This window comes from Heliangelus exortis, chromosome 7 (genome assembly GCF_036169615.1).
Source record: "Heliangelus exortis chromosome 7, bHelExo1.hap1, whole genome shotgun sequence".
In the NCBI taxonomy this organism is placed as follows: domain Eukaryota; kingdom Metazoa; phylum Chordata; class Aves; order Apodiformes; family Trochilidae; genus Heliangelus; species Heliangelus exortis.
This window is the reverse complement of record NC_092428.1, coordinates 6,330,708-6,354,343: the sequence shown is the minus strand read 5'-3', so window position 1 is coordinate 6,354,343 and position 23,636 is coordinate 6,330,708. Positions and strand designations below refer to the sequence as shown.

General features: G+C 57.8%; 2 protein-coding genes across 9 annotated transcripts in view; one reads left to right on the top strand and one right to left on the bottom strand.

The window, feature by feature from the left end:
- The first annotated feature begins 34 nt into the window (after positions 1 to 34).
- On the top strand, positions 35 to 1,085 carry MRPL43 (mitochondrial ribosomal protein L43). Its single transcript, XM_071748448.1, has 3 exons — positions 35 to 196; positions 648 to 754; positions 858 to 1,085. The coding sequence occupies exons 1-3, from the start codon at positions 66 to 68 to the stop codon at positions 1,070 to 1,072; spliced, it is 453 nt and encodes a 150-aa protein (XP_071604549.1). The 5' UTR covers positions 35 to 65; the 3' UTR covers positions 1,073 to 1,085.
- Positions 1,086 to 1,156: 71 nt separating this feature from the next.
- The window catches only part of SEMA4G (semaphorin 4G), a 28,776-nt gene continuing 6,296 nt past the window's right edge, over positions 1,157 to 23,636 (bottom strand). The window contains exons 1-17 of one of the 8 annotated variants that reach the window (XM_071748443.1): positions 19,629 to 19,786; positions 9,318 to 9,558; positions 8,161 to 8,309; positions 7,566 to 7,628; positions 7,392 to 7,490; positions 6,214 to 6,307; positions 5,850 to 5,963; positions 5,484 to 5,650; positions 5,162 to 5,331; positions 4,871 to 5,015; positions 4,568 to 4,790; positions 4,366 to 4,481; positions 3,884 to 4,038; positions 3,648 to 3,709; positions 2,330 to 3,557; positions 2,008 to 2,127; positions 1,157 to 1,924 (exon numbers count right to left, since the gene is read on the bottom strand). In XM_071748443.1, coding sequence (XP_071604544.1) covers positions 2,701 to 3,557; positions 3,648 to 3,709; positions 3,884 to 4,038; positions 4,366 to 4,481; positions 4,568 to 4,790; positions 4,871 to 5,015; positions 5,162 to 5,331; positions 5,484 to 5,650; positions 5,850 to 5,963; positions 6,214 to 6,307; positions 7,392 to 7,490; positions 7,566 to 7,628; positions 8,161 to 8,309; positions 9,318 to 9,444 — 2,541 coding nt within the window. In that variant the 5' untranslated portion in view covers positions 9,445 to 9,558; positions 19,629 to 19,786 and the 3' untranslated portion in view covers positions 1,157 to 1,924; positions 2,008 to 2,127; positions 2,330 to 2,700. Of the gene's footprint in view, positions 1,925 to 2,007; positions 2,128 to 2,329; positions 3,710 to 3,883; positions 4,039 to 4,365; positions 4,482 to 4,567; positions 4,791 to 4,856; positions 5,016 to 5,161; positions 5,332 to 5,483; positions 5,651 to 5,849; positions 5,964 to 6,213; positions 6,308 to 7,391; positions 7,491 to 7,565; positions 7,629 to 8,160; positions 8,310 to 9,317; positions 9,559 to 18,825; positions 18,846 to 19,444; positions 19,464 to 19,628; positions 19,959 to 21,297; positions 21,388 to 23,636 lie in introns of those variants that run through there. The other 7 variants (XM_071748440.1, XM_071748439.1, XM_071748438.1 and 4 more) reach the window with 7 other exon arrangements.

The window sequence follows — 23,636 nt, the reverse complement described above, 5'->3', positions numbered from 1 at the left end:
CGCGGCCGGGAGCGGAGATTGCGTCATTTCGCAGAGCCGTTCCGGTTCCGGGTGAGAGTGACGCCATGACGAGCCGCGGCACGGCCAGCCGGTTCCTGTCCGCTGTCCTGCACAACGGCGTGGGACGCTACGTACGGCAGCTCCAGCGCCTCCAGCTTCTCTTCAGCCCCACCTCGGCCGACGCCCGCGGCGCCAGGTACCGCCGGAGGCACCGCACCCCCTGTCACTGACCGCCTGCGGTGGGAAGAGAGGGAACAGGCCGGGAGACCTCTGACCTCTCACCCGGCGGGGGGGAGGCTTAGGAGGAGCTGTGGTGACCTCTGACCTTTCTGTATAGGGAAGGGGGAAGCACTGCTGACCCCATGGAGTGTGGGGGCCCGTGACCTCTGGTCTTCTGCTCAGTGGGGCTGAGGGGGAGAAGGCAGTGCTGACCCCTGACCCCCGTGCCTACTGCGCAGGACAGGCGGGGTGATGACCTTTGACCCGCACAACGCCACACACTCTGCACTGTGACCCCTCCCGTGGGCGAGGACACCAGGGTGGAGGTGACCCCACCTGTGGCTTTTGCCCAGGGGGAAGGGGGTGGCTATGGTGACCTCCACTGTCTCACCCCGCTGGGGCTGACACCACCCCCCTCCTCCCCGCAGGCAGTTTGTGGAGGAGGCAGCGCTGGAATTTGCCCAGAAACACCCCGATGTCGTCCTCTATGTCAGCCCCTACTCTGAACGGGCCCCGGTGTTGGTGGCTGAGTACTGTGAGTGCAAGCTGGGGGGCTCAGGGGGTGGGATGGGGAAGGGGGAACCGCAGCTGACCCCCGGGGGGCAGCCCCAGCATCACCCCCTTCTGCTCTGCCACAGTGAACGGAACCGTGCGGGAGGAGCTGATCGCCAGCAAGACGTGTGAGGAGATCCTGCAGCTCGCCACCAAGCTGGCCCGACAGTCTGGCCTGGACATTATACGCATCCGCAAGCCCTTCCACACTGACAACCCCAGCATCCAGGGCCAGTGGCATCCCCTCACCAACAAACCCTCTGCCCTCACCGTCCTGGGCCCACGACTGCAGCCCAAATAAAGCCTCCACCACCACCACCCCCCCCCCCCCAGCCTCTGCATCCATCCTTTTCTCCTGCCCGCAGAGAAACGCTGCCACACCACGTCCTGACAGAGCCGTGTTTATTGCTGGGGGGCATGTGGGGCTGTGCATGAGGGGTGTCAGACACAAAGGGCAGAGCTCCTACTTGGGGGGAGGGGGTGCTTGGGGTAGCTCACCCCCCTTCTTGCAGCTAGAAGAAGGGTGAGAGCAGGATGGGAGAGCCCAGGTATCCAACTTCTGCATTTTCCTGGTCAGCCTCACTCTTCTGGGGCTGGAAGGCTTGGGCTGCAGCCTGTTTGGGACCTCACGGGCTGCCACCTCACTCTTGCCTCCACAGCAAAGCTGGGCTCCAGGCAATGTCCTCATCCAGGAGGTGCCAGCAGAGTACACACAAGGGAAGACACACACTCCAGCAAGTCTGTACATCCTCAGCTTCTCCAGTGTCACTGTCATCTCCCCAGGGCATGAGATGCCACTCCAGTCCCATGGGTTCCCCCAGGAGGGTGCAGGAGCAGAGGTAGTTGTGGGGATTTAGGGACAGTGGCCACCCATAGAAAGTGCCATGAAGAGCAGGAGGCCCCAGAGGGCAGCAGCAGGGCTTCTTGCTCCGTGAGGACATCTCCCCTCTCACACCTCCCATGAGAGACAGGGCTGTGCCTGAACCCCAGTTCTCCAATGGTGCCACACAGAAGGGCAAACGTGGTGCTTGGGGGCACTGCAGGTGTCGGGAGGATGCTGCACAGGTCCCTCACCACGCTGCAGGGTATGGCAGTGGCTGCCTGTCCTGTGGCCACTGCATCTTGCTGCCTGCTGCTGCATCCTGCTCATTCCCTGGGGAGGGGGGGGCAGAGCCTTGTCAGGGCTGGAGGTCCCAGGGGGGTCACCTCCCTAGGGCACCCAGCTCTGCATCTCACCTGGAGCCTCTTTGTAGTGGGGACCTGCCACTCCACCAGCTGCTGCAGGGTGCTGGGAGGTGTGGGTTCCTCAACCCAGCTTCATCCATCGACGAATTGTCCTCTCCCAGAGAGAAAACCCTGGGGAAGGAGATGTGGGAAAGTGGGCAGGGTCTGGCAGCCACTGGGGCCACTTCTTGCAATGCAAGACGCATCCCCTATGGCCTGTCTCCTGCCTGTGAATGGGCAGCTGGAAGAAAGGCCCCTGGCCCCCTGCCAGGAAAGAACCACAAAGCGTACAAATGTGTGGCAGCCCACAGCCCCCTCTATGCTCCTCACCCACCTCTCAACAGCCATCCGGGGCAGGGGATGTCCACATGTCCACGTCTCTCTCTTGCCTGGATGGATGGACTGACAGAAAATCCCTCCCCCCTGTGTTCACCTTCAGCCAGGTGCCAGCTCCTGCCTCCAGCTCATGGCCACCGTCGGTGAGTTTTTATACATAAATAGAGCTCCCAAATTTAAATAGATTCTTTTTCTGTACAGCAAGTCTTAAGAGTGAAAAGCCAAAGGAATGGCCGAGCCCGGGCCCGGCCCGGCTCTGCCATTCTGGAGGTAGTTTTGCCTGAGTCTTGTAACACTGCTGGCAGGGCGTGGGAGATGGGGCTGGAGGAGAGGAGGGTCCTGCTAGCAGCAACCCTCCCCTCACGGCCCCTACACGGAGCTCTCGTCCAGCTTCTCCACCAGCTGCGTGTGTTTCCGCTTCTCCAGGATCTTGCTGAGCTCCTCGGTGAAGGATGCACTGTAGAGGGGCGAGGCCAGCGGCTCCTCCTGCTGCTGCAGCAGCATGTAGCTGTTGCCGTTCATCTTGCGAAGGACGTTGGGCAGAGCTCCCACGCCGTTGGTGAGCTCAGCTGGCAGTGGCGGCGGTGGCGGCAGCGGGGGCACAGCGGCTGGCAGCTCCTTGACCGGGGAGGTGGCAGCCGTGGGCGCCTCACCGGGGATGATTCGCAGGCAGCCATCAGGGTAGGTGAGCTCTTCCTCCTCCTCCTCCTCCTCCTCCCAGCGGCCCTTGCGCAGGCAGTTGGCTGAGATGGTCTGCAGCTCCACGCTGGCTGGCCGCGGCTCCCCGAGGACATACTTGCCCTTGCGCTTCTCCAGGCAGGACATGTAGAGGAGGATGGTGCTGAGCACGCCACACAGCACCACCAAGGCGACGATGACAGAGATGTAAGCCACCTTCACATCGCCACCTGCCTGGCTGGCAGCGTGAGGCGGTGGGGCGGCCGTAGGGCTGAGGGGCAGCTCAGGCAGCACGGTGAGGCTGTAGGCAGCCAGCAGCATCCGCAGACCCCGCTCCTCCCCGTAGCAGCGGTACTGCCCACTGTGCTGGGGCAGCGTGTCTGTCACCAGCAGCCCATCCACCCCCACACGCAGCCTGTCCTGCCCGGTGCCTGGCACCTCAGTGCCATTCAGTAGCCAGATGGCTCGTGCCAGGTTGGAGCGCTGGTCACAGGGCAGCAGCACATCATCCCCCTGCAGCACCGTCCTGTTCTTCCAAGGCAGGAAGCCTGTGGGGATATGCACTGCCTCACACCCCTCCCAGCCACCTGGAGGGGCAACAGTATCCCTCGCCATCCCGAGGGGCAGCATGGACTCACCCCGCCCAGAGCTGCTCCGGCATCCCTGGTTGCCACTCTCTATGTCCTGCACCAGCCCTGAGCTGCAAGACACAGGGAGCTTCAGCCATACTGCCCTGGTTGAGACCACCCTTGCGGGGGGGGTCACAGCCACCAAGACTTGCCACTGGATGCCAGACCATTTGAGTGGCACTAGGGTGACTGTGCCATGGGCTAGGGCAAGTGGAGGGTTTGTGGGAAGCCCGGTGGGTCCCTACCTGTCCTCAGCAGTGGCGATGGCACAGCAGGCCCTGCCGTCCCAGGCGCAGTAGGGGTCCCGGGCGAGGATGCAGTCATAGCAGGTGACGTACCTGGCACAGGAGGCCAGAGGCACCTGCAGGACCCCACTGGCTGCCCCCACGTACAGGCTCCTCTGAGGGGGAAAGGACTGGCTCAGCACTGCCCCGGTACAGGGTGGCTGGACTGTGAGGTGCCCCATGGTGCCCAGAGATTCCCATTCCCCCCCAGCCCAGCTTTCCCTTGGTGGGGGTGCAGGACCCCCACTTACTGTCAGTGCACACTGCCACAGCTGGCACCTGGCAAGGAGGTGAGAGCCAGGATGGTCTCTTTTCCCAGGCTGCCTCACTGGGGTCTGGCATGTATTTCCGGCTGGGTGACCCACTAGTCATGTCCCCCACCCCATCCCCCTCAACATGGCCCCTGTGTGGTGTCCCTGCACTTTTTCCATCCCACCCCTCACCTGGGCCTGGGAGATCACCAGGCTCTCCACAGGCTGTGGCTCCCTGAAGACTTGCACCTCCTCCATGATGTGGATGCCAGAGCCCACCACCACAGCCTTGTGGATCCAGCCATCCCCTGGAGAGCAGAGCAGTGGGCTCAGGAGGGAGTGTGGGATGCCCCTCCTACCCAGCAGAGCCCTGGCGAACTCATCCCATGCTCACCTGTCCCCATGAAGAGAACATCATAGGAGTGGCCATTGAGGGCCCGCACCCTGTCCACAGCCAGCTGGCTGTATGCCACATTCTTCTTCACCACCAGCGGCTCCCCACTGGTGGGCTTCACCTCCTCAAACATCAGCGGGTGCAGCTTGACAAAGTCCAGGACGCTGTTGGGCAGGTCCTGTGAGGAGTTGTAGCCCTTCCTGCGGGAGTGGTCCGTGATGCACTGCCCAGGGGGGAAATGGGGGTCAGGGGGGAACACAGCTGGCCCACCCCCGCCCCTGCTCCTCACCCCCAGGCACTCACAGAGCCAGGACGGGGTTCAGGCACCGCACCATCATAGCGGGACCACTTGCGGGCTGAGTCCTGGAACTCCATGTAGGGGCCCTCAAAGGCACGCTGCACCGCTGAGATGCTGTAGCGGCACACGGCCGATGCCTCCATGGTCCTCCTGGGAGCAGAGCCCTGCCTGAGCCCAGGTGCTCCCCACCAGCGTACCCCCAGCTGCTCAGCACAGGTCTGCACGTCCCCTCCAGCATCTCCAGTACCCCCGCACTCCACACTTTTAGCCCCACCCACAGCTGCTGCCCCACTCACCACTGTGCTGAGAGGGTGAAGGCAGCATAGAAGACAGTGCTGGCCCAGCCACCCCCATCCAGGTTGCAGACACTGCGCAGCACCTCGTAGTAGGGGATGTAGCAGACCAGGCGCGCCTTCATGAATGACGTCCACTTGCGCTGCAGGATCTTCTTACCCCCCACATCGCTCTGGGAGGGCGCAAGAAGCATTTCTGCACAGGCTGGTGGAGGCGTGTGTTCCCTGCCTCTTCCCATGCCTCAGTTTCCCCCAAGGTGCAGGCATGCAGCCCCTGCACTGGGAGGAGCAGCTCTTAGCTCCCTGTAGCTGAAGACATGCTTACCTTGCAGACACGGGCGACCCGGGCAACCCGGGCCATCTGGCTCTTGTCAAAGAAGGACGTGGTCTCCTCACCCGCCCGCTCCGTGAAGAAATAGTAGATTTTGTCATCATCACCCACAGGGCTGTCCTTGCTCTCTTGGACCAGCACGGAGGACACGAATTCAGCATCTGGGGATATGGAGTGAGAGGTGGAGACGGGGGACCCACCACAGGATGGGGGATCCCTCCATAATCAGTTTCCCCTGATGTAAAAAAACCACACAAGACTCCAGCACCACCCCCACCCCTGCTCCATGCTCCTCGAAGCAATGCACAGCATCCCACAGCCTGTGACACCACTCCCAGGGGACACGCAGGGCTGTCTCACCGTTCAGCCAGTGCAGTGGGGACTCCTCCGTCTTCAGTGGCCGCTGGTGCAGGTTTCTCCGGATGTCAGGGAGGCTCCGAAACTCGTAGCGCGTGGCCGTGTACAAGCCACCATCTGGGCAGGGCAGGCACAGCAGGCATGCATTAGCATGACCCCGCACCCCAGGAACAGAACAAAAAGCCACCCACATCCCCCGACCCCAGGTGAAGAAGAAGGAAGAGGAGAAGGACCAAGTCCTGGCTTGCTACAGCCCCCCACATGCAGAGTCTGCCTGGCTGGGGACCCTTCTGGGTGCGCTGGGGATGAGGCCAGGATCAGCAGCATCCCGCAAGTCCCTGCCAATCCAGGGAAAGGTGCTCCTTACCCACAATGAGGCCAGTGTAGCCACGGGCAGGGTCGTATGGGCACTTCTCCTTCCCTTCCTCAAAGTGGGACGGCAACATGAACCTGTCAGCATCCTGGAGGGGGACAAGGAATCAGGTCAGGCCAGAGGGGACAGATCCATCATCTTGCCTGCCAGCCCCAGCCTCCCTGCAGGGAAGGGACAAAGAGATGCCCACAAACCCTCCCAGCAGCCTCTGGCTGGTCAGAAACCACACAAACAGCCAGAGCCCCCAGCCAAGAGTGGAGAGAGGGCTGAGGGGGAAAGGGAAGCCCCAGCACCCCACTTTGGCATGGCGTGGGCACTGGGCAGGAGCCAGACAGCACAACCAACATTCCCAGGCCGGGCCTGTCCAGCAGATGCTGCCCAGGTGGGCTGGGTCCCCCTGGGTAATGTCCCTGTCACAGCAAGAGTTGTTTTCTTTGGGGTTTGCAGTTCAAAGAGCATTAAATAATGATGGGGCCCTTCCAGCTCGGCGGCTCCTCCACCTCACTCCCAGGGTGTGCAATGGCCAAACCAGACTGGTGGCATGGCCACGAGAATGGGCATCATCTCCTCTGGGGTTTCCTGGCCTCACTGGGGACATGGCCCCAGCCTCTTTGTCTCCCAGCTTGGGGAGCAAGGTGGGCAAAAGGTGGCCGAGTCACCAAGGAGCCACTGCACGGGGGTGAAAGTCCCACTTCTGGGTGGCCAGAAAATCCCTGAGGAGAGGCTGCTGAGTCAGCATTGTCACCATCACTGCCACCATCACCTTTCCAGGGCATGCTTGCCACCAGCCAGCCTGCAGCCCCTGCTTTGGGGAAGGACCTTGCAATAGCAGAGGCCAGGGACCAGCTCCAGTGCTGGCACGACCCACCCTGCTGGCCCCACTGAGTTCACACATCTCCCCCACGGCACCAATCCACCCCCAGCCACCTTGCTATGGGGTCAGAGTCAAACCTCAGCACAGGGGTGGGGACTTTGGGCATCTGTGTCATGGAGACAGCGTCCCCAAATTGACCCATCACAGCCTGGGTCACTCACCTGCCTCCTGAGCCGGAGAGCGGCTGGGGCAGAAAAGGGAGTGGGGCTGCAGGTGGAGATGGTGGGAGAGGATAGAGGCTGTGCCACCCCAAGCTGATACAGCGACGGGGGAGAGGTGACAGCCCCGGGGTACTCACAATGGCAGCGCAGAGAGGGTGGAAAGCGTAGGTGCCGCAGGCGTAGAGGTGGGTGCTGTTCAGTCTCTGCAGAAACCGCACATGGTTGAAGCACTCGGTCTGTGGAGGGGGAGGACAGGCGTCACCACTCAGGGAAAGCGGCTCCCCCGGCACCCACCCACCCACCAGCTCTACCTTGTTGTTTTTGCCCTTCTGCAGGCAGTCCATCTGTTTCTCTGGGGAGGCTTCCCAGTGGATCTGCAAGGGGAAGAGGGACTGTCACTGCATGAACTCCCCCATCACTGCATGGTTCCCCCAGCACCACAGGCTCCAGCCTCTGCCAGAGATGCTAAAATCCTCTCTTCTATTTAGAAAGAGGATGGCTGCTCTGAGCATGAGACACGACCCTGCCCACATTCCCCAGCCCAGGGCAACCGCCCAGGGTGAGTCCCACAGTCCAGCCTGTGGGCAGAAACCCCACAGCACCCACAGGAGCCTGGAGGATTTTGGGGTGTTCTTTCTTAGGGGAGAAAGTTCTTTCTTCTTGCTTCCCCCCTGCCTCTTCTTCTGACAGGATGTTCCTGAAGCAGGCAGCTCTGTGTTTCTCCCATCACTGGCTGGGGATAGGCACCCACAGGGGACCTGGGGCAGACCTGGGGACAGCACCTCCAGGCAAGACTTGAGAGGGCAAGCAGGAGAATGAGCAGGAATAGAGTGGCCAGAATTTGGGCAGGGACAGGCCAGGGCAGGAGAGGACAACCAGCCATTGGTGGGCAGAGGCCAGGCTCACCGTGCGGTGGGAGCCATCAGCCACGTCGCTGGAGTTGAGGGCGAAGATGGCTCCCCTGGCACCCACGTAGAGAATGCCCCGGCTGTCCTCCAGCAGCAGGGTGCTGTAGTTGAGGGTGTGCACACTGAAGCGCCGGATGCCTGACAGCTCTGCAAAGGGAACAGGAAGCTGAGGGGGTACCGTGGGACAGGCACAGTGCAAGCCACTGAGGAAGAGAGAGGATGGAGTCTCAGGGGTGGGAGCTGCGATGTCCATGTCCAGCATGGACCAGCTAAACTGTCTGGGTGGGGAACTGTTGGAGGAAGTGAAAACACCAGTGGTGACCCCAGCTCTGCACTGAACCCAGCTGCCTCAAAAGGAAAGATGCAAAAAATCTGAACCAAAATTTATGCTTCTGCAGCAAGGCTGGCCACTCCCTACCCACTAAGCTGAAAGAATATCCAATTTGGTGTGCTGAGAAGTGAGGTGGGACTTGGCCCTGTCCACAGGGACTTCAAGCCATGCTTGGACCCTCCCACAGCAGCAGGAGTAAGTTCTGTGGGGCTTAGGACCCCAGAGACAGCTGGGGAGGGAATGACCCCCTTGAAAGGAGGCACTACCGGGGGAGAAAAAGGGACCTCATCTGCAAATGAAACCCTCTCCCATCACTGATTGCTGAGCTGGTTTACAATAACGAGGTCAGCAAAGTCAAGTGGATGCCCAAAGCACGATGACACTGCAGGGCTGGCTGACACCACAGAGGCCAAGAGCCCAGTGGCAATTAGAGAAAATCATGTATGGAAGCTTCCTGCTGACTATGTGGGCCATCAGAGCCCATCCCAGGTGCGATGCCCAACACAGGACACTCTCCAAGTACTGCTGGGCAGGGCCAGGGGCTGGCCAAGGTAGGCTCCCTGCATGTCCTTGCCTCCCCCTTGGCTTCTGGGGAGATGCTCCATCTCCCAGTGCACACTGATTCAGGGCACCCAATGCCAGATAGATCCAATTTCTGGAGCCCAGAGGACCAGAGCCTTCCCCTATACCCATTCTCCCATGCTGAAACACCCATTCCAGGGGGCTGGCAAAGGCTGGATGCAGTCATGACACACTAAACCTGGGTGCTGGCAAGATCCCAGACACCAGCACCCTCACCACAACCAAGACCCACCTCCCCTTACCTTCAAAAGTGACTGTTGTCCTGGGGGTGGCATCCAGGTCAGTGGCAGACCGCCGGGATGGGTAGCCCATGGCTCCTGCTGCTGCCATGAAGAGAGCTGTCAGGAGATGGGCTGTGCCTCTACTCATCTTCCTGCTTCCCCGGCGATGGCAGCTGCCCAGCCCGCTGCTGCTGGGCTGGCACAGCCAATCCTCGGGATGGGCTCCCCAGCTCTCCAGGATGGGGCCAGCCGCCAAACCCTCCTGAAACACAGAGCACCAGGTCAGAGCACCTGTTGTCCCCAGCATCTTATGGGCCATCAGGCTTGGGAAGGAGCCAGCCGCACACATGGATAGACCCTTGATCAGACACAGCCTCAACCCTGGGAAAGCTTCAGGAAAAAGCAAACCCTCCTTTGGCAAAGGGGAAGTTGAGGCACAGCACAGGGAATCGAGCCTGCAGCCATCAAAAGACAGGGAGAGGAATTTGAGGAGAGCAATCCCCTGTGGCATCCCCCCAGCTCAGTGTCCCCTCTGTCACAGCAGCAGCAGTCACTGTCTGAGCACTTGGTTTGGTTGCTCAGAGGCTCATTTTCCTTCCACCTCCTCCTGCAGCTCCCCCTGACAGGACACAATTCATCAGAGCCAGCTGACCCCCCATTTCATTTTCACACCCAAAAAGCAGGCACATGTTCCCCCAAAAGCATAGATCTGATCCGTTGGCACACCAGGGTACTCCAAGCCCTGCTCGCTTGAGCAGCTGTGGCAGGACGAGGGCTGGGGGGGCTCTGAGGAGCCAAAGGGCTCTGCTCCTTAATAATGGCACAGCTGGCCATCTCCTGCTGTGCAAGATACTCGTTCCCAAACTCATTCCCCTCCTGAAATGACAAGACTCTCAAGGGCAGAGGCAGAGAAGGATGCTTCGGGCACACAGTAATGCAGGGTGAAGGACAACCCATACAGGAGCCACTTGGTATCTTCATCAAGCCTTTTCAAGCAAGAATAGTTCCCCCCCCCCCAAGTGTTTTTCCACAAGATTTCAGTTTCTCTTTCATCCCAAGCTGCCTTGAAGCTCAGACTCCATCTCAGTCTCAGGTTCATGCATCTGAGCCCTCCCAAATAACCTCCCATCCCTCCCAGCTGTAACAAGCAAAGCCACCATTCTTTCTTTTTGCAAGCGCTAAGGAAGACAGAGACAACTGGGAATCCCCAAGCAAAAGAGCTCCCCGTAAGCAACCAACACCTATCCATTTGCTTGGAGGCAGGGGGGATTTATTTATATAAACCAAATACCAGGCCCTGTAGAGAAGCTGTTCAAACATGCTTGGTGTACATGGTTTCCCTGAAGCAAATAGCTCACCCAGGTCTCAGGCACAGAGGAGGAAAAACCAAAGTGAAACAACAGTGAAAAAGGCTTTGGGGCTGAAAAGGAGAAGCGAGGGGCTGGATGTGGGATCCTGCCACAGTATGGAATCTGAATTGAACCGCAGTTTCCTTTGGGGGAGTCCAGAGCCAGACCTCACACCTGCACTGGCCACTGCCCCACAGCATCCTGGGAACAGGGCAAAGGGGAGATATCCTACTCCCTCCTTCCTGCCTCACTGTGCCCAGGCATCAGCCTAGCACACAGTACCCATACAGCACCCAAGGCTGGGGCAAGCAGGGTGCTGCACATGGGGCTGGGTTCCCTGGGGAGCAGAGAGCAGTGACCCAGAGCATCCTCCCTCCAAGGAACTCCATTGCAAGCAATGGCAGGGTGATGCAATGTGGCAAGTGGGGATGGAGGTCAACAAGTTGCTTTGGTGGCACCCTGTCTGGCACAAGCCACCAAGGATTTTGGGCAAAGCAAGTAATGACATCACATCTGAAGCACCAAATAGCCCCATGCTTACACCTCTACATCCCTCCAGTGTGACCAAGGCCACCCTGGGGGCTATGGGGACCCTTCCCCAGGCCTCTACACATGGTTATGAGCCCACAATCCCACATAAACCACAAGAGCTGCTGTGCACCTGGGCTGAGAAAGCAGAGGGGAGGGAAAACCTTCTTAGGATAAGGCAAACAACCATCTCTAATAAATGAGTAACAGCCCTGCGAGCTGCTTGCACGCTGCTGGGCATCCTTGCCTTATCACCCTCGAACAAACAATCCCTGAACTTTGCCTGCTGCCCAGCTCCCAGTGTGACAGGGATTGGAGCTGGGAGAGCAGCCGAGCAGGGAGGCAGGGACGCTGCTTATCGCAGGGCAAGCGCAACACTGTGAGCCAGCCCCAGCTAACAATTAACCAATGTGAGCACCCAGCCAGCACCAGGGGGAAAAAATAAAAATAATACATTCATCTGTGTACAGGGCTCCCAGCTGGACAGGGGGAGGGGGAAGCAGCCTCCTGGAGTTCTTTACTTTTTCGAGGGAAGAAGCTACACCCATTTCCAAAAGCTCCTTTGCCCGAGATCAGATGTAACTTTGTCCTAAAGAACATTTAATCAGTTAGCTGTAAGAGCCAGTTAATATTTTACCCAAAGGGAAGGGCTGCTCTAAGTTTCTCTATTTATTTTATTTTTCATACCTAGGGTGGAGGAGAAAGAGCAAGAAGGTACAGAAAGCCACCTTGGCCCCACTGAGATTGTAACCCTGGTCTGCAGCCACACGAAATCCCCCAAGCCCATCAGTTTCCCCTTGGCAGGGTGGAAGTTCAAAGCACTGTGAGGGTTGGGCTGGGAGACAGAGGAGGTCTCGGTCTGTAGGACCCACCAGTCAGGCAAAGGGCAGTTGGGTTGCCCAAGCCTAGCACTTCTGTGGGAAACAGGAAAACCCAGGAGCGGGAATGCCACAAAGCTTTTGCTTATGGAGGGACACAGAACAGGGAGAGAAATAAGCTGAAAAACAGCAGCAGCTCCAATGAAATCAGGGGTTTAAAATAAAAACTGCCTTGAAGAGCCTATTCCACTCTCAGGAGTGAGCTCCCAAGCCCCTCAGCACCTCACCTATTTCCCAGAATAGGGGAAATTCAACATGGGATCGAAAATCTGGCCCCAGCTCCTGCTCTGGCCAGGGATGCTGAAGGAGAAGGGAAGTTGAGGAGGGATCCAGCCGTGGGGTTGAGGGTAGCCCTGAAAGCAGGATGAAGGCAGGAACCGGCTGCTCTAACTGCAATGTGCAGTGCCCAGGGGGACCAAGCCTCTACTACCTCTCTCCTACCACTGGCTGAGGATGCCAGGAGCCAGAAGCTGAGCAAGCCTGACCCAGGAACCAGCTCCCGCCAGTGAGATGTGTTTGCTGGTCCCTGGGAAAGGCCAAGGAGAGCAGTGGGGTGGCTGAGGCACGCAGGCGTGTGTGAGCGTGCAGGAGAACGAGCGAGACCTGGTCAGGTCTGACTGGGTTTACTGGGTCACAACGGAAGCTGTGTGAGTGTGACTGTGCCGGCCTCAGCCTCCCACCACCAGCCAGTGCAGCACAGCACACCCAAACGAGCCGGCCCAGTCGGCACCTCCTTAAAATCCCCATGACCAGCAACTCTGAAGGTGCAAAAAAAAAAAAAAAAAAAAAACTTTTGATGAGTGAATTTCCCAGCAGAAGGTCTTGCCAACCTGGATCTGGCCAAAGAAAACAGCCAAGAAACTGCACCCCTCAATGGCCATGGCACAGGGAGCTACTTTCCCACTGCCCCCTAGTCCTCAAAGCCACAAGACAGGAAAAACTGGGAGCACAAGCTGTGGTGCATGGAAGCTTGCTGTCAGTGGGGCTGGCAAACATGTGGCTTATGGGCCCCCCATGGCAGCTTCCTTGGAAGTCCAGCTGAAGATGATGCTGGCTTTTTTAACTTAAAGGGAACCCAGGAGAAAGAATGGAAACACCAGGTGGGAACAGCCCTTCTCTGGCTCATCCCCAGCATCCATCCTGGATAGCAGGACAGATTTGCAAAGCAGACTCAGATGCTTTCCCACCCTGCCATTCCACAGACAGCTTATGGTTGCTCCACTGAGCTCTAGTAAAACTCAAGCAGGCTCCTAGAAAAGCCCTTTCTCTTCTACTCTTGGACTTTGAGCATCCCCATGAGTGAGTGCTGCTGGCTTCCCAATGGAAGCTAGAATTCCCAGCATGTCTCCTCCAGATTACAAGCTTTCAAAACAGCCTTAATATAGCTCCTGGCAAGGACTGCACCAGGAGACACCATTTACATCTTGCTTTCTTACGGTGGCCCAGCCCACTCTTCAAGGCCCCTGTTGCAAATTCAACTTTATTCATTGGGACCCAACCCAGGACGTGCCCCAACCCCCAGTCCCCTCAGCTCTCCCACCACTTGCTCCTCAAGCTGCATTCCCACAGCCCAGCACCATTTTACCCCCCAAGGACCTGGATAAGTTGCCCTCAGGTTCAGCCAAAACAGCCCGACCCATTCCCAGTGTCTGGGTCAGGGGGAGAAGACACCCACCCCGGGGGACAAGATGGGGAGAGCTCCCAGCTTCCAGGCATGGGAACAATCCAGGGAATGACAGAAAAGCCATCCAGAGAGAGGAGAGCCCAGCCTGTGTCTGGCTGTGAGCATGGTGTGTTTTGGGCCTCCCTTCCCCTGGAGCCAGCTGACCTTGGGTGGGAAATCCTGCGAGATGTGGGAAGAGGCACCAGGATGGAGGTTGCCTGGCAACTTTAATTCATCCCCTGACGAACTTCCAGCTCTTTGCTTCTGCTGCAGAGCCCAACAACCAAATGACAAAACAACAGCAGGTCCACCCCCAGCCCAAAGTGTCCATCTGTCCATCCATCCATCACAGGTGCTTGCTCATGACCTTGTGTCTGGGGTGCCCTGAAAGGCGATGGATCTCCCCTGGCAGCATCCCCAAAGGTCAGCCCAGGACGAGCTGCCCTTCCCAGCAGCAATTTGCAGGGACAGGATTTGACCCGTGGGACTGAGCTGGCGCTGCTGCACAGATATTTCTCAACCACCCAGGATTTTTGTCAACAACAGCAAGTAAAAAAATGCTAACTTGCTGAAAGCCCTGTGGGAAGAGGGGATCCGTGCTGGGTTTAGGGACTGGGGATGGGGAGGGAAGGAGCACAGTGACCTCCTGGGAGCCCCTCGCCGAGTTTATTTTAGTTGCTTTCTTTAAACAAAACCATGCTCGACCCTGAGGCGCTTCAGCGGACACGCACGAGAGCTGTGGTGATTCGGGAGGCAGATATATCCCTTTTTTACCCAAATTTGGGATTCAGGCACAGAGGAGGGGAGGGAAAGCAATATCAACTCCTCTCAAGGAGCAACCCACACTGCTCTCAACGCAAAGCCCTCCCCCACGGCACAGCCACCAACGGGGCCGAGGGGGGGCAGGCAGCCGGCACCAGCAGGCGTGGGAACAGGCTCCGAATTTCCCCAGCACGGCACAGCCCCCATCCGCTGCCAGCAAAGCCTGGTGCCTCCAGCAGAGGAGATGGCCCAGCTCTGATACTACCAGCATCCCAGCATCATGGTGAGAAGGAGGTGCGTGAAGGCACAAAGTGATGTATGGGCCTTTTTAAGGATGGGAGCCACACATCCAAACATTCCTGAAGACATGCTTGACCCAAGAGCAGTAAAACTAACAGCAGCTCAATTTCTAACAGATTTGCCCCATTGTCTCCACCCCCAGCACGGTGGCTTTATCCCTGTCCCTCTCCAGCATCCCAGCAGAGGATGCCACCCATGCAGCCAGTGACACGGATCATCCATGGTGCCCCCCTGCATGGCTACAGGGATTGAGGACCTTCAGCTTCTATTCAGCTCCCCATTTTCACTGTTCTCACAAAAACGTGTTCCTCTCCTCCATTAGGTCAGATCTGATGCAGGGTGGGAGGTTCGAAGGGGCTGCCAGGCAGCAATGCAGTTCACTGAAAAGTTTTTGCCAGGGCTATCCCAACATTTTAATCCATACCCAACCAAGAAAACCAGCTGAGACAATAAGGAAAGCTGCTTCAGCCTCTCCATGGGCAGGAATCATCTGCCTGTCATGGGGACAGTTTTGCTCCAGCACCTCACAGAACACTGCAAGCAGACGACAAGAGCACGGTGCCTGGGGCAGCAGGAAAGAGCACTCCTCTGTTCCCCATCTGTATTGAAAACCCACCAATGCCAGCCATCAATCAAAACAGCTCCTTGTTCAGTTCCACCACACCAAAGGGCTTGTCAGAGATGTCCCAGGAAGGAAGGATGCAAGGAGGTGAGGCTGAAGGACAAATGCTTGCAGCAATGCAGCAGGACTGGGAACACTAAGGAATGGCCTGGTCAGCCCAAACCCAGCACCCCTGGGTAGGGCAGCAAATGTCCTCTCACAGGAGCAATTCCCTGCATGCTGGAGGCTGTTTGGTTCTTGCAAACCAGCAGTGAGGACACATTCCGTCGGGCTTTTCCCTCCCATTCAGCACATCTGCCCCTGCAGAAGCCCCATGGCAGCAGCTCTGGGTCAACTCCTCAGCCCAGGAGCACCTGAGAGCCCATCAGGAGCTGTGCAGGAACCAGGAATTGAAACTGGAGGATGCCTGACAGTGGCCTGACACTGACTTCACCACATCACCAGCCCCTCTCCATGTCTAGCCCATGCCATGAGGGCAGCAGAGTGCAGTTGCTGAGGCTCAGGATGTGGGGTACAGACCCTAGGGCTCCCACCTCCTCCATGGCAGGGAAGAGGCACACTTGGTGCTAGTGACATCATCCCCAAACCCCAACATTTTCCATCCTTTCCCACCTCCACTGCAGCAGGTCAGGCTTCACTGCTCACTGCCAGCCCTTGGGCAGACTGGGTGGACAGACGGACAGTTGGAAAGACAGCCCTCCACATCACAGCTAAGTTTCCCAGCAAGGAGACAATCGCATCTAAGTGGCTCAGTGCTGGATGCCATCTGCAATTCAGCCTTCAAAGGCTTTGTGGCTGAAGCACGTTGTCTCCAGGGCAGAAGCAGGAAGATAATTGTAGAACTAAACTCCCAAGAACAATTAGAAAGGAAACAAAAAAAGACCCCAACCCTAAATATAAAGGGAAATTTCAAAGCCAGCAGATTTCAGGGCTTTTTGATGTATTTGAATCCATTTGCTTGTCCTCGTGGCTGCACTTTGTTTCATCTCACTGGGCTCATACAATGCAAGACAAGGAATTAACCCATGTGTTTGTTTAGAGCCGGTTTGTCTTCCACTTTCTTTCCAAAGTCAGGTTTGAGTTTCAAAGACATTTCTTGGCAGCGCCCAGGGTTCCCACCGTCGGCGCAGCACAGGGTTTACCTGAGGGGAAACTGAGGCTCAGAAATCCCACACAATCTGAGGTCTCTACAGAAGCAGAGGAAAGAGCTGGAGCACAAGCCAGCTTGCCTGTCATGAGCACGGGGCTTTCTGCAGCAAGCGTGTCCGTGTCCCTCTCCCTTTTATTTATTCCAAAGATAAACTGTTTTCTTTTCAAAAGTCCAGCAAAAACAGATGACAGAAGCAGTTTTTTGGCTCTCAGCTTTAAAAACCTCTTCTTGTTTCCTTGGCTTTCCCTCCAACAAAGCTTCAAATTTAGGGTCGAACCCAACTTGACATTCAACTTCACATTCAAAACTGTACAACACAAGGCGGTACCACCTTGCCTTTCCCACAGTTGTTTGCATACCACCAGTTTTGCTTCCCCAAAATCAGCACCCCATCTTATTTGCACAGGTTTGGCTTTGCAACAGCAAACGAGAGCCCTCCATCAGGAATGGAGAGGTGGGGTTATACCCGAGGGGAGCTTATAAACAACAAGTCAGAGCACACCCTGAATCACCAAGCAGTGTCCCCACAACAGTAGGTAACACACGACTCTAAACCCCTGGCTTCCTTTGGCTCTGGATGGTGAAGTTCAGGCCGCAGGAGGATGGAGGGCGCGTGTTTGGCAGTGACCTTGCTATCCCAAAGCCCTCGTGCTTATAAATCACCAGCAGTGGTGGCGGGGCGGGACGGCGGCGGCATTTCCTCCTGAAGCACCAGCAGGGCAGGGAGCTCTCACCTTTGAACGGGACCAGGCACCCGCCCAGCACCCAGAGCAGCAGCCAGCCCCTGCAGGGGGGGATTTATGGGAACACAAAAACTCTCACGGTATCGTCCTCCTGTTCCCCAAGAGCCAGCGGGCCCCCCCAGAGACCAGCACCCCACCACCACACCACCCACTACATGAGCTGCTCCCCAACAAGTCTCATCACGATGCCCAGCAGAGCCGGAGGGCAAGCAAGGGGAGGGAAATTCCCAGCACGCAACCAGGCGAGGCTGGAACCCCGTCTCCACTCCACTGCTGCCCTCCTGGCCAGGGTGCCAGCAGACCCCACCTGTGCCAGCCCTGCTGAGCACACTGCAGTGCTTTTTCCCAGCACACGACCTGCCAAATTTGCTGAATAAACCTCCCAGCCCCAGCAAACCCACTGCATTCCTGGTGGGAAAAGTGGTGAAAGGTTCAAGTGGATGTTGGAAAAGGCAGGGGAGCAGAACAACCCCATGACACAAAGCTCTGATCTGCAGGAACCAAAACAGTTGTTGGGATTTGGGTTTTGCTTTTTCTTCCCCTCTGCTTGCAACACAAAAACAAAGTGAAGATAGGGATTGTGGCAGACTGGGGAGCAGTTCCCTGTCCCTCATTCCTCCAGGCAAAGCAAGCCCAGCCAAACCAAGACAGAGAGTTGTGTCCTGCAGAACACATGCACGGTATCAACCAGGTTCAGATGGGGGGTGCAAGCCTGCACCCACTGCAGAGGGAGACAAAGCAGCCAGAACCCGTGGTAGTAGGCCAACTAGCACAGAAAATGCCATGGTTGTTATTAATAATTTCCCTGCCTCTGGGGGAATTTGCTCTCCTCATCCATTTTGGGCAGTCTCTTTGTCTTTGGTGACTGTTTTTCTTGGCATCTAAAGAGCCCTTTCATGGTTTCCCCTCCCACTTCACGCTCTCGGTTTTAAAGGCCAGGTGCAAGCCACTGGCCCACCTGGGTACTGATCAGGAAGACAAAAAGACCCTCAAACCCCAGTGCTGCCTGGATGCACTGTAGGTCCCTTCTACTGCTGCGTTGGCCGGGAGATGCACCTTGATCCCAGCACAGACAAGCCCCCAGCACAAACTGGTCCCTCCCACCCGGGGGTATTCGCAGCCCCCACAGCAATGCATCCCAAGGAGATGAATATGAAGAGGACAGAGCTTAAACAAGCCATGTCCCATGGCTCCCCACCTCCAGAGGTGGAAGGGGTGGAAGGCAGGATTGCACTGCACCACCTGCATGGGTTTAGTATCTCTTTTTTCCAGCTGCAACACCAGCTGTCCCGGGTGAAACTCGTCCCCAAATACTGCCAGCAGTTGCCCATTCCTGCAGACTCTCAATCCCTCCAGTCTGCTGAGAAAAGAGGCTGGGGTGTCTGTATCTAGCCCTCCCCCCAAGAGCTGGTACTCTGGCTGCAGTTCCCACCACCATCTTCTTTCAGCCCCTCAGCATGTTCCCCATCACTCCTGCCCAGGTTCCCAAGCCCCACCACACCCCACAACCCAACCTGTCCCCAGAGCAAGCTACTTGCACTGCCACCAGATCCTGCCACCTCCTCTCCAGCTTGTCACCCCCAAAACCTCATTTGCACCAGACCTGCCCTGGACCCCTCTCTATCCTGCCCCCAAGGCTCTGCTCCCCTGCTACCCCTAAAGCATCACTCCCTGGACTTTGACCCCAGCATGTCAGATGCCTGCTCCTCCTATGGACCCTGCCTCTGCAATCAGCACCCCAAGCTCTACTGTGTGTGCAGCACCCACTACCCAGACTATGGCTACAGATTCAGCACCCGGATTCAGCACCCTCTATCCTGCCTGTTGACCCAGGCAGAGACCCAGCACCCCAAATCCACCAAACCCTGACCCTGCCTGAAGATTCAGCACTCAGACCCAGCACTCCCAACCCTGCTTGCAGACTCGGCACCCTGCCTGTGCATGCAGCACCTGGTCGAACAATCAGACTCAGCACCCCAGATCTTGCCTGACGACTCAGTGCCCAAATCCAGGACCCTAAACCCTGTCTGCAGACCCAGATGCAACACTCCAGGCCTTACTAAGGGACTCAACACGCAGACCCAGCATTCCAAATCCTGCCTGTGAACCCGGACCAAGATCCACCACTCCAAGCCCACCACCCCCAACCCTACCCTGCGGACTCAGTACACAGCCATGCAGCACACAGAAACAGCACCCAGATCCAGCTTCCCTAATCCTGCCTGTGGCCGCGGCGCCCATACCCAGCCCTCCCGGCCCTTTCTGCGGCACCCGGATCCCGCACCCCGACCCAAACCCAGCACACGGCCGGCGGCTCTCCCCGCTCACGTCACTTACCTGGTGCGGTGCGGAGCTGCTGGGCTCTGCGATGCAGCAGGTGTGGGCGGCGCAGCTCAGCTCGGCTCGGCTCGGCTCGGCTCGGCACCAGCACAGAACCGGCACGGCGGTGCGCAGCCAGGCTGTGCGCAGCCCCGCGGTACCGCGCTGTGCTCCCGCCTTGTACCGCCCCCTGCCGGGACGCCCGGGACGCCGTGTCCGGTACCGGTCCGGAGCCACCGGCCCCGAGCCACCGGCCCCCTGCCCGGGCAGGAGCGGCGGGGAGGTCTCCCCGGCAAACTGCTGTTCTCCCCAGCAAATGGTGGGAAGCGGGAGGCAGCGTTTCCCGCAACGGAGACGCCGCCGTGCAACCTCCCCGGCTCAGGGACCGTCAGCAGCCGGCACATGGGGCAGGCTGGGGGAGGTGGGGGGTGTTGCTCAGCAAGGGAAATTTGAGTTGCGCAGCCCCTAAAAGGCCTCTGGCAGAGGAAGCTTTTTTCAAGCCCTTTACAGGACTAGGGAGCCAAAGGGATGGTAGATTGGGTTTGTGACTACAGAAGAGCATTACCGAATGCAGATAAGCATCATCCTTCTCTGCCAGCACAGCACGGGTGGTGTCATCACACCACAGCCACCCAGCTGGCACTGCGGTGTCCCGCTGAGGCTCCTCACATCCCGCATCACACACCTGACTGAGGCACCGTTCCCCATCTTCACCCTCCTGTAAAACATCCCTCCCCATTTATTCTGCGTTTACCCATGGTGGAAACTTGTTTCCAAACACGGGCAGGCAATGGTTTCTCTAGGGCCACGTGTGGAGAAGCCTTTTTGTCCTGGGTGGCTTCTGTGGCTCCTCCCCACAGGCAGGAGCTGCCAGGTTCAGGCCTGTGTTTGCTTTCCTTTCGCAAGCGCTCAGTGCCTGGCCCACCCTCCCTCCTCTCCCGCTGCAGGAGGCAGCAGGCCTCCCGAAAGCAAAACCCTGAGCACTATGTGTAATCAGCAGGTTGGATCTAGGGCAACTGGTAATCAGCTGGAGCTGGGGAGATGTTGTACCTGCACGTGCTGGATTACGGCTCCCAAAGCTGCGGTGGTGGCCAGGTGCTGCCAACCCGTCCTTACAAAGCCATACGATGCCCAGTCCCAGCACTGGCTCGTCCCCTCTGCTCCACAACAGACCTCCACAGGGGGTGAGGTCTCCAGAAAGGGAAAAAGGGTCCCCGCACCCCCACACCCTGCAGACCTGGAACCAGATCCTTGTTAGGGCTTAATGCTGAGTAGTTTGAGCTGAAGTTACCCAGCATCAATCTGGTGATGAAGATCAACTGCTGCTGAGCCCCCCCCCCCATTGCCTGGACTTTTTGCCTGGGAAGGGCAGTGGGGGCAGGGTGCTCTTGTGGGGAGCCTGGCTGACAGACAGTTCTTGGGGCCACTAAGTGCCAGGGTCCTGCCTCCTAAAAACACTGTAGGTATGAGGGAGAGCATCAGAGGCTTGAATTTCCCCAGTTCCCCCAGACTGATGGGTCTCAGCCAAGGAGGGACCCATCTGGGTGATTCTGCAGATGGGGTGGCTCCCACCACCCTCGCGCACTCATCAAGGAGCCACTAACCCCTAGCCTAGTTCAAGATTCTGGGACCTGTTCAATGTCCACACTCCCAGGGACCCCAGGAGAGCAGGGCAGACACTACCCACCTCTTCCAGTGCTCCCTGTTCTTCCTCCTTCACCTCCTGTACACTCCAGTGCCTGATTATCATTTCCTCCTGTCCTTGGGCAAAACCCCAGCGTCTCCTCCACACCTCGCCGCGCCTCTCCGCCCACCCTGCGGAAGTGGGATGCCCACACACCAGCAGCTGGGCTCACCCACAGCCCTGCCCAGCTGGACCCAGAGCGCTGCTCGGGCAGCATGAGGGCAGGCTGAAGCAGCAGGCGCTGCCCGCAAGGCAGGGATGCTTTTGGCCAGCCTATTATACCCCGGGATGGGGGTGTTAGGTGTTGTGAAGCTGCCGGTCAGTCCCCCACAGCTGCTCTGAACCCCATCCCCTGCCTTAGCATAGGAGCAGCTGGAGGCTGCAAGGGCAGTTATGGGGAGAACCGGTCTGTCAGTACTTGGGAAGGGGCTGCCCAAGGCTCCCTGCTTCTCCAGGGCTCTGTGTACATCCCATCCTGCATCTATACTCCCTGCCCATTGCCCTCCCACGTGGCTGAAAGCTGAAGCCGGCACAAATTGGAGCTGCGTTAGCTCCTGGCTTCACAGTGGGGTAATTAGTGCATGAGCAAAGAGCGAGCAGTCTGGCGCATTCAGCGTATTTACAGGCCTGAACTTGCGAGGCTTTAAATTAATTAACACGAGTCATCAGCAGCTGGAAATAGATCTGTTTTCAGAGCCTTTGCCTGCTCTGCTGCCCCCGTGAGATTATCTGAAGGAATTTAGGGCCCCACGAGGTTGAAGGCCAGGGCCATGCTCTTATTTGCAAGGCTTTCCCAAGAGCCGGAGCAGGACAAAGGCGGCAGCTGAACTGGAGCCGACTCTCTCCCATGCCTCCATCCCTCCGTGGTGCAGGGAGCAGGGAGGTCCTGCTTGTGCTCCAACCTCAGCCTAGAGCCAGCGAGGTGCTGGAAGAGGAATTTCCCCCCTGAGCATCCCTACAGCCTCTGGGATGGGCTGGAGCAGGGGACCCTTTGCATTATGCCACAGAACTTTGGGAAACCCCTCTCCCCACAGCCATGATGGGAGGTTGTGTCCACAATACTCTCTCCAAATAGCCTTTAGGAAAAGGAAATACTTTAGTGCCCTGATCACCAGCCCAGAGTCTGGTTACTCTTTAATTTATTTCTGTTGTCATTTAAACACCACATCCCACAGAAAGAGAGGATTGGGCAGAGCGCATTTGTCCCTTGGGACAGCTGCGTCCCCATCAGGGTCAGCTTCCCCTCATGGCACAGCCCCACTGCTCCAGTGTATGGCCAAGCCAGGAGGATGCCCATGGTGCTCCCACTCCACTGTCAGGTTCACCTGTCTCTTCCAGAGAACCCCTACCCATGGCAGAGGGCAGAGGGCCCCTTTCACCCCTCTGATATCAAGGAGCCAGGATGAGGCCATGGCAGCTCTTGTGTTTCACTTGGCACCTCACCCCCCTCCCAGCTGGCATCCCAGATGACAGGAGGAATTACAACAGGGCCACAGCCCTGTGAAATATTGATGGGATTAGCGGGGATCAGCTCTCCCAGCAGATGTGCCCCACTCGCCCTGAGCCCAGGAGCCAATGTCCTGCGGGTGCTCGGGTTGCAGCTCAGACCCTGGGGTGGTAGCGCTGCTCCGTGCCTGGCCTGCAACAAGAGACATTTCTCCAGCCACCACCAGCCTGCAGCCTTCCCTAAGAAGACATGGGGAACCCCAAAGCAGCAGAAATTGACATGCATTATGTTGCTTAATGCATGACACTCCTGTGCCTGAGACTCTGCTAGGGATGAGGCATTGTCTGGTTTGGTTGTAGCTCAGCACCCACTGCCACCCTGGCCCCAGAGGTCCTCCCCTCTGCCTGTAGCCCTGAAACATGCTAACTAACCCTAATTCCCCTAGGCTCCATTCCCTCCATTCCCCTTGCCCCCTCTCAAGTTCATCCCACATTGCCAGGACCACAGGGGATAACTCATGTGTGGGGGTGTCCTAGGTGGCTGGCAGGAGACCCTGTCCTCCCACCACCACTGTATGCCCCCACTCCCACTGCTGGGATCCAAGCTAAGCTGGGATGAGGGTGTAATTATGGATCATGGCAGAATAAATACAAACAATTTATCAGAATTGAATAACAGCCGGCATTCATTGGAAATACACTGGCAGAGGTGCACACCACGGCAGCAGTGTGGTGTGAGACCCCCACTTTTGGATCTGCAGCACTGACAGGGCGTCAGTGCCTATCATACCCATGCGGTTCACCAGGATCTGCAGCCCTTGGAATGAAAATGCTTCCTGAGGCAGGTCTGGTTCCTGCCTAGCAGTGCCAACAACCTGCCTTTCCCTCACCCCAAG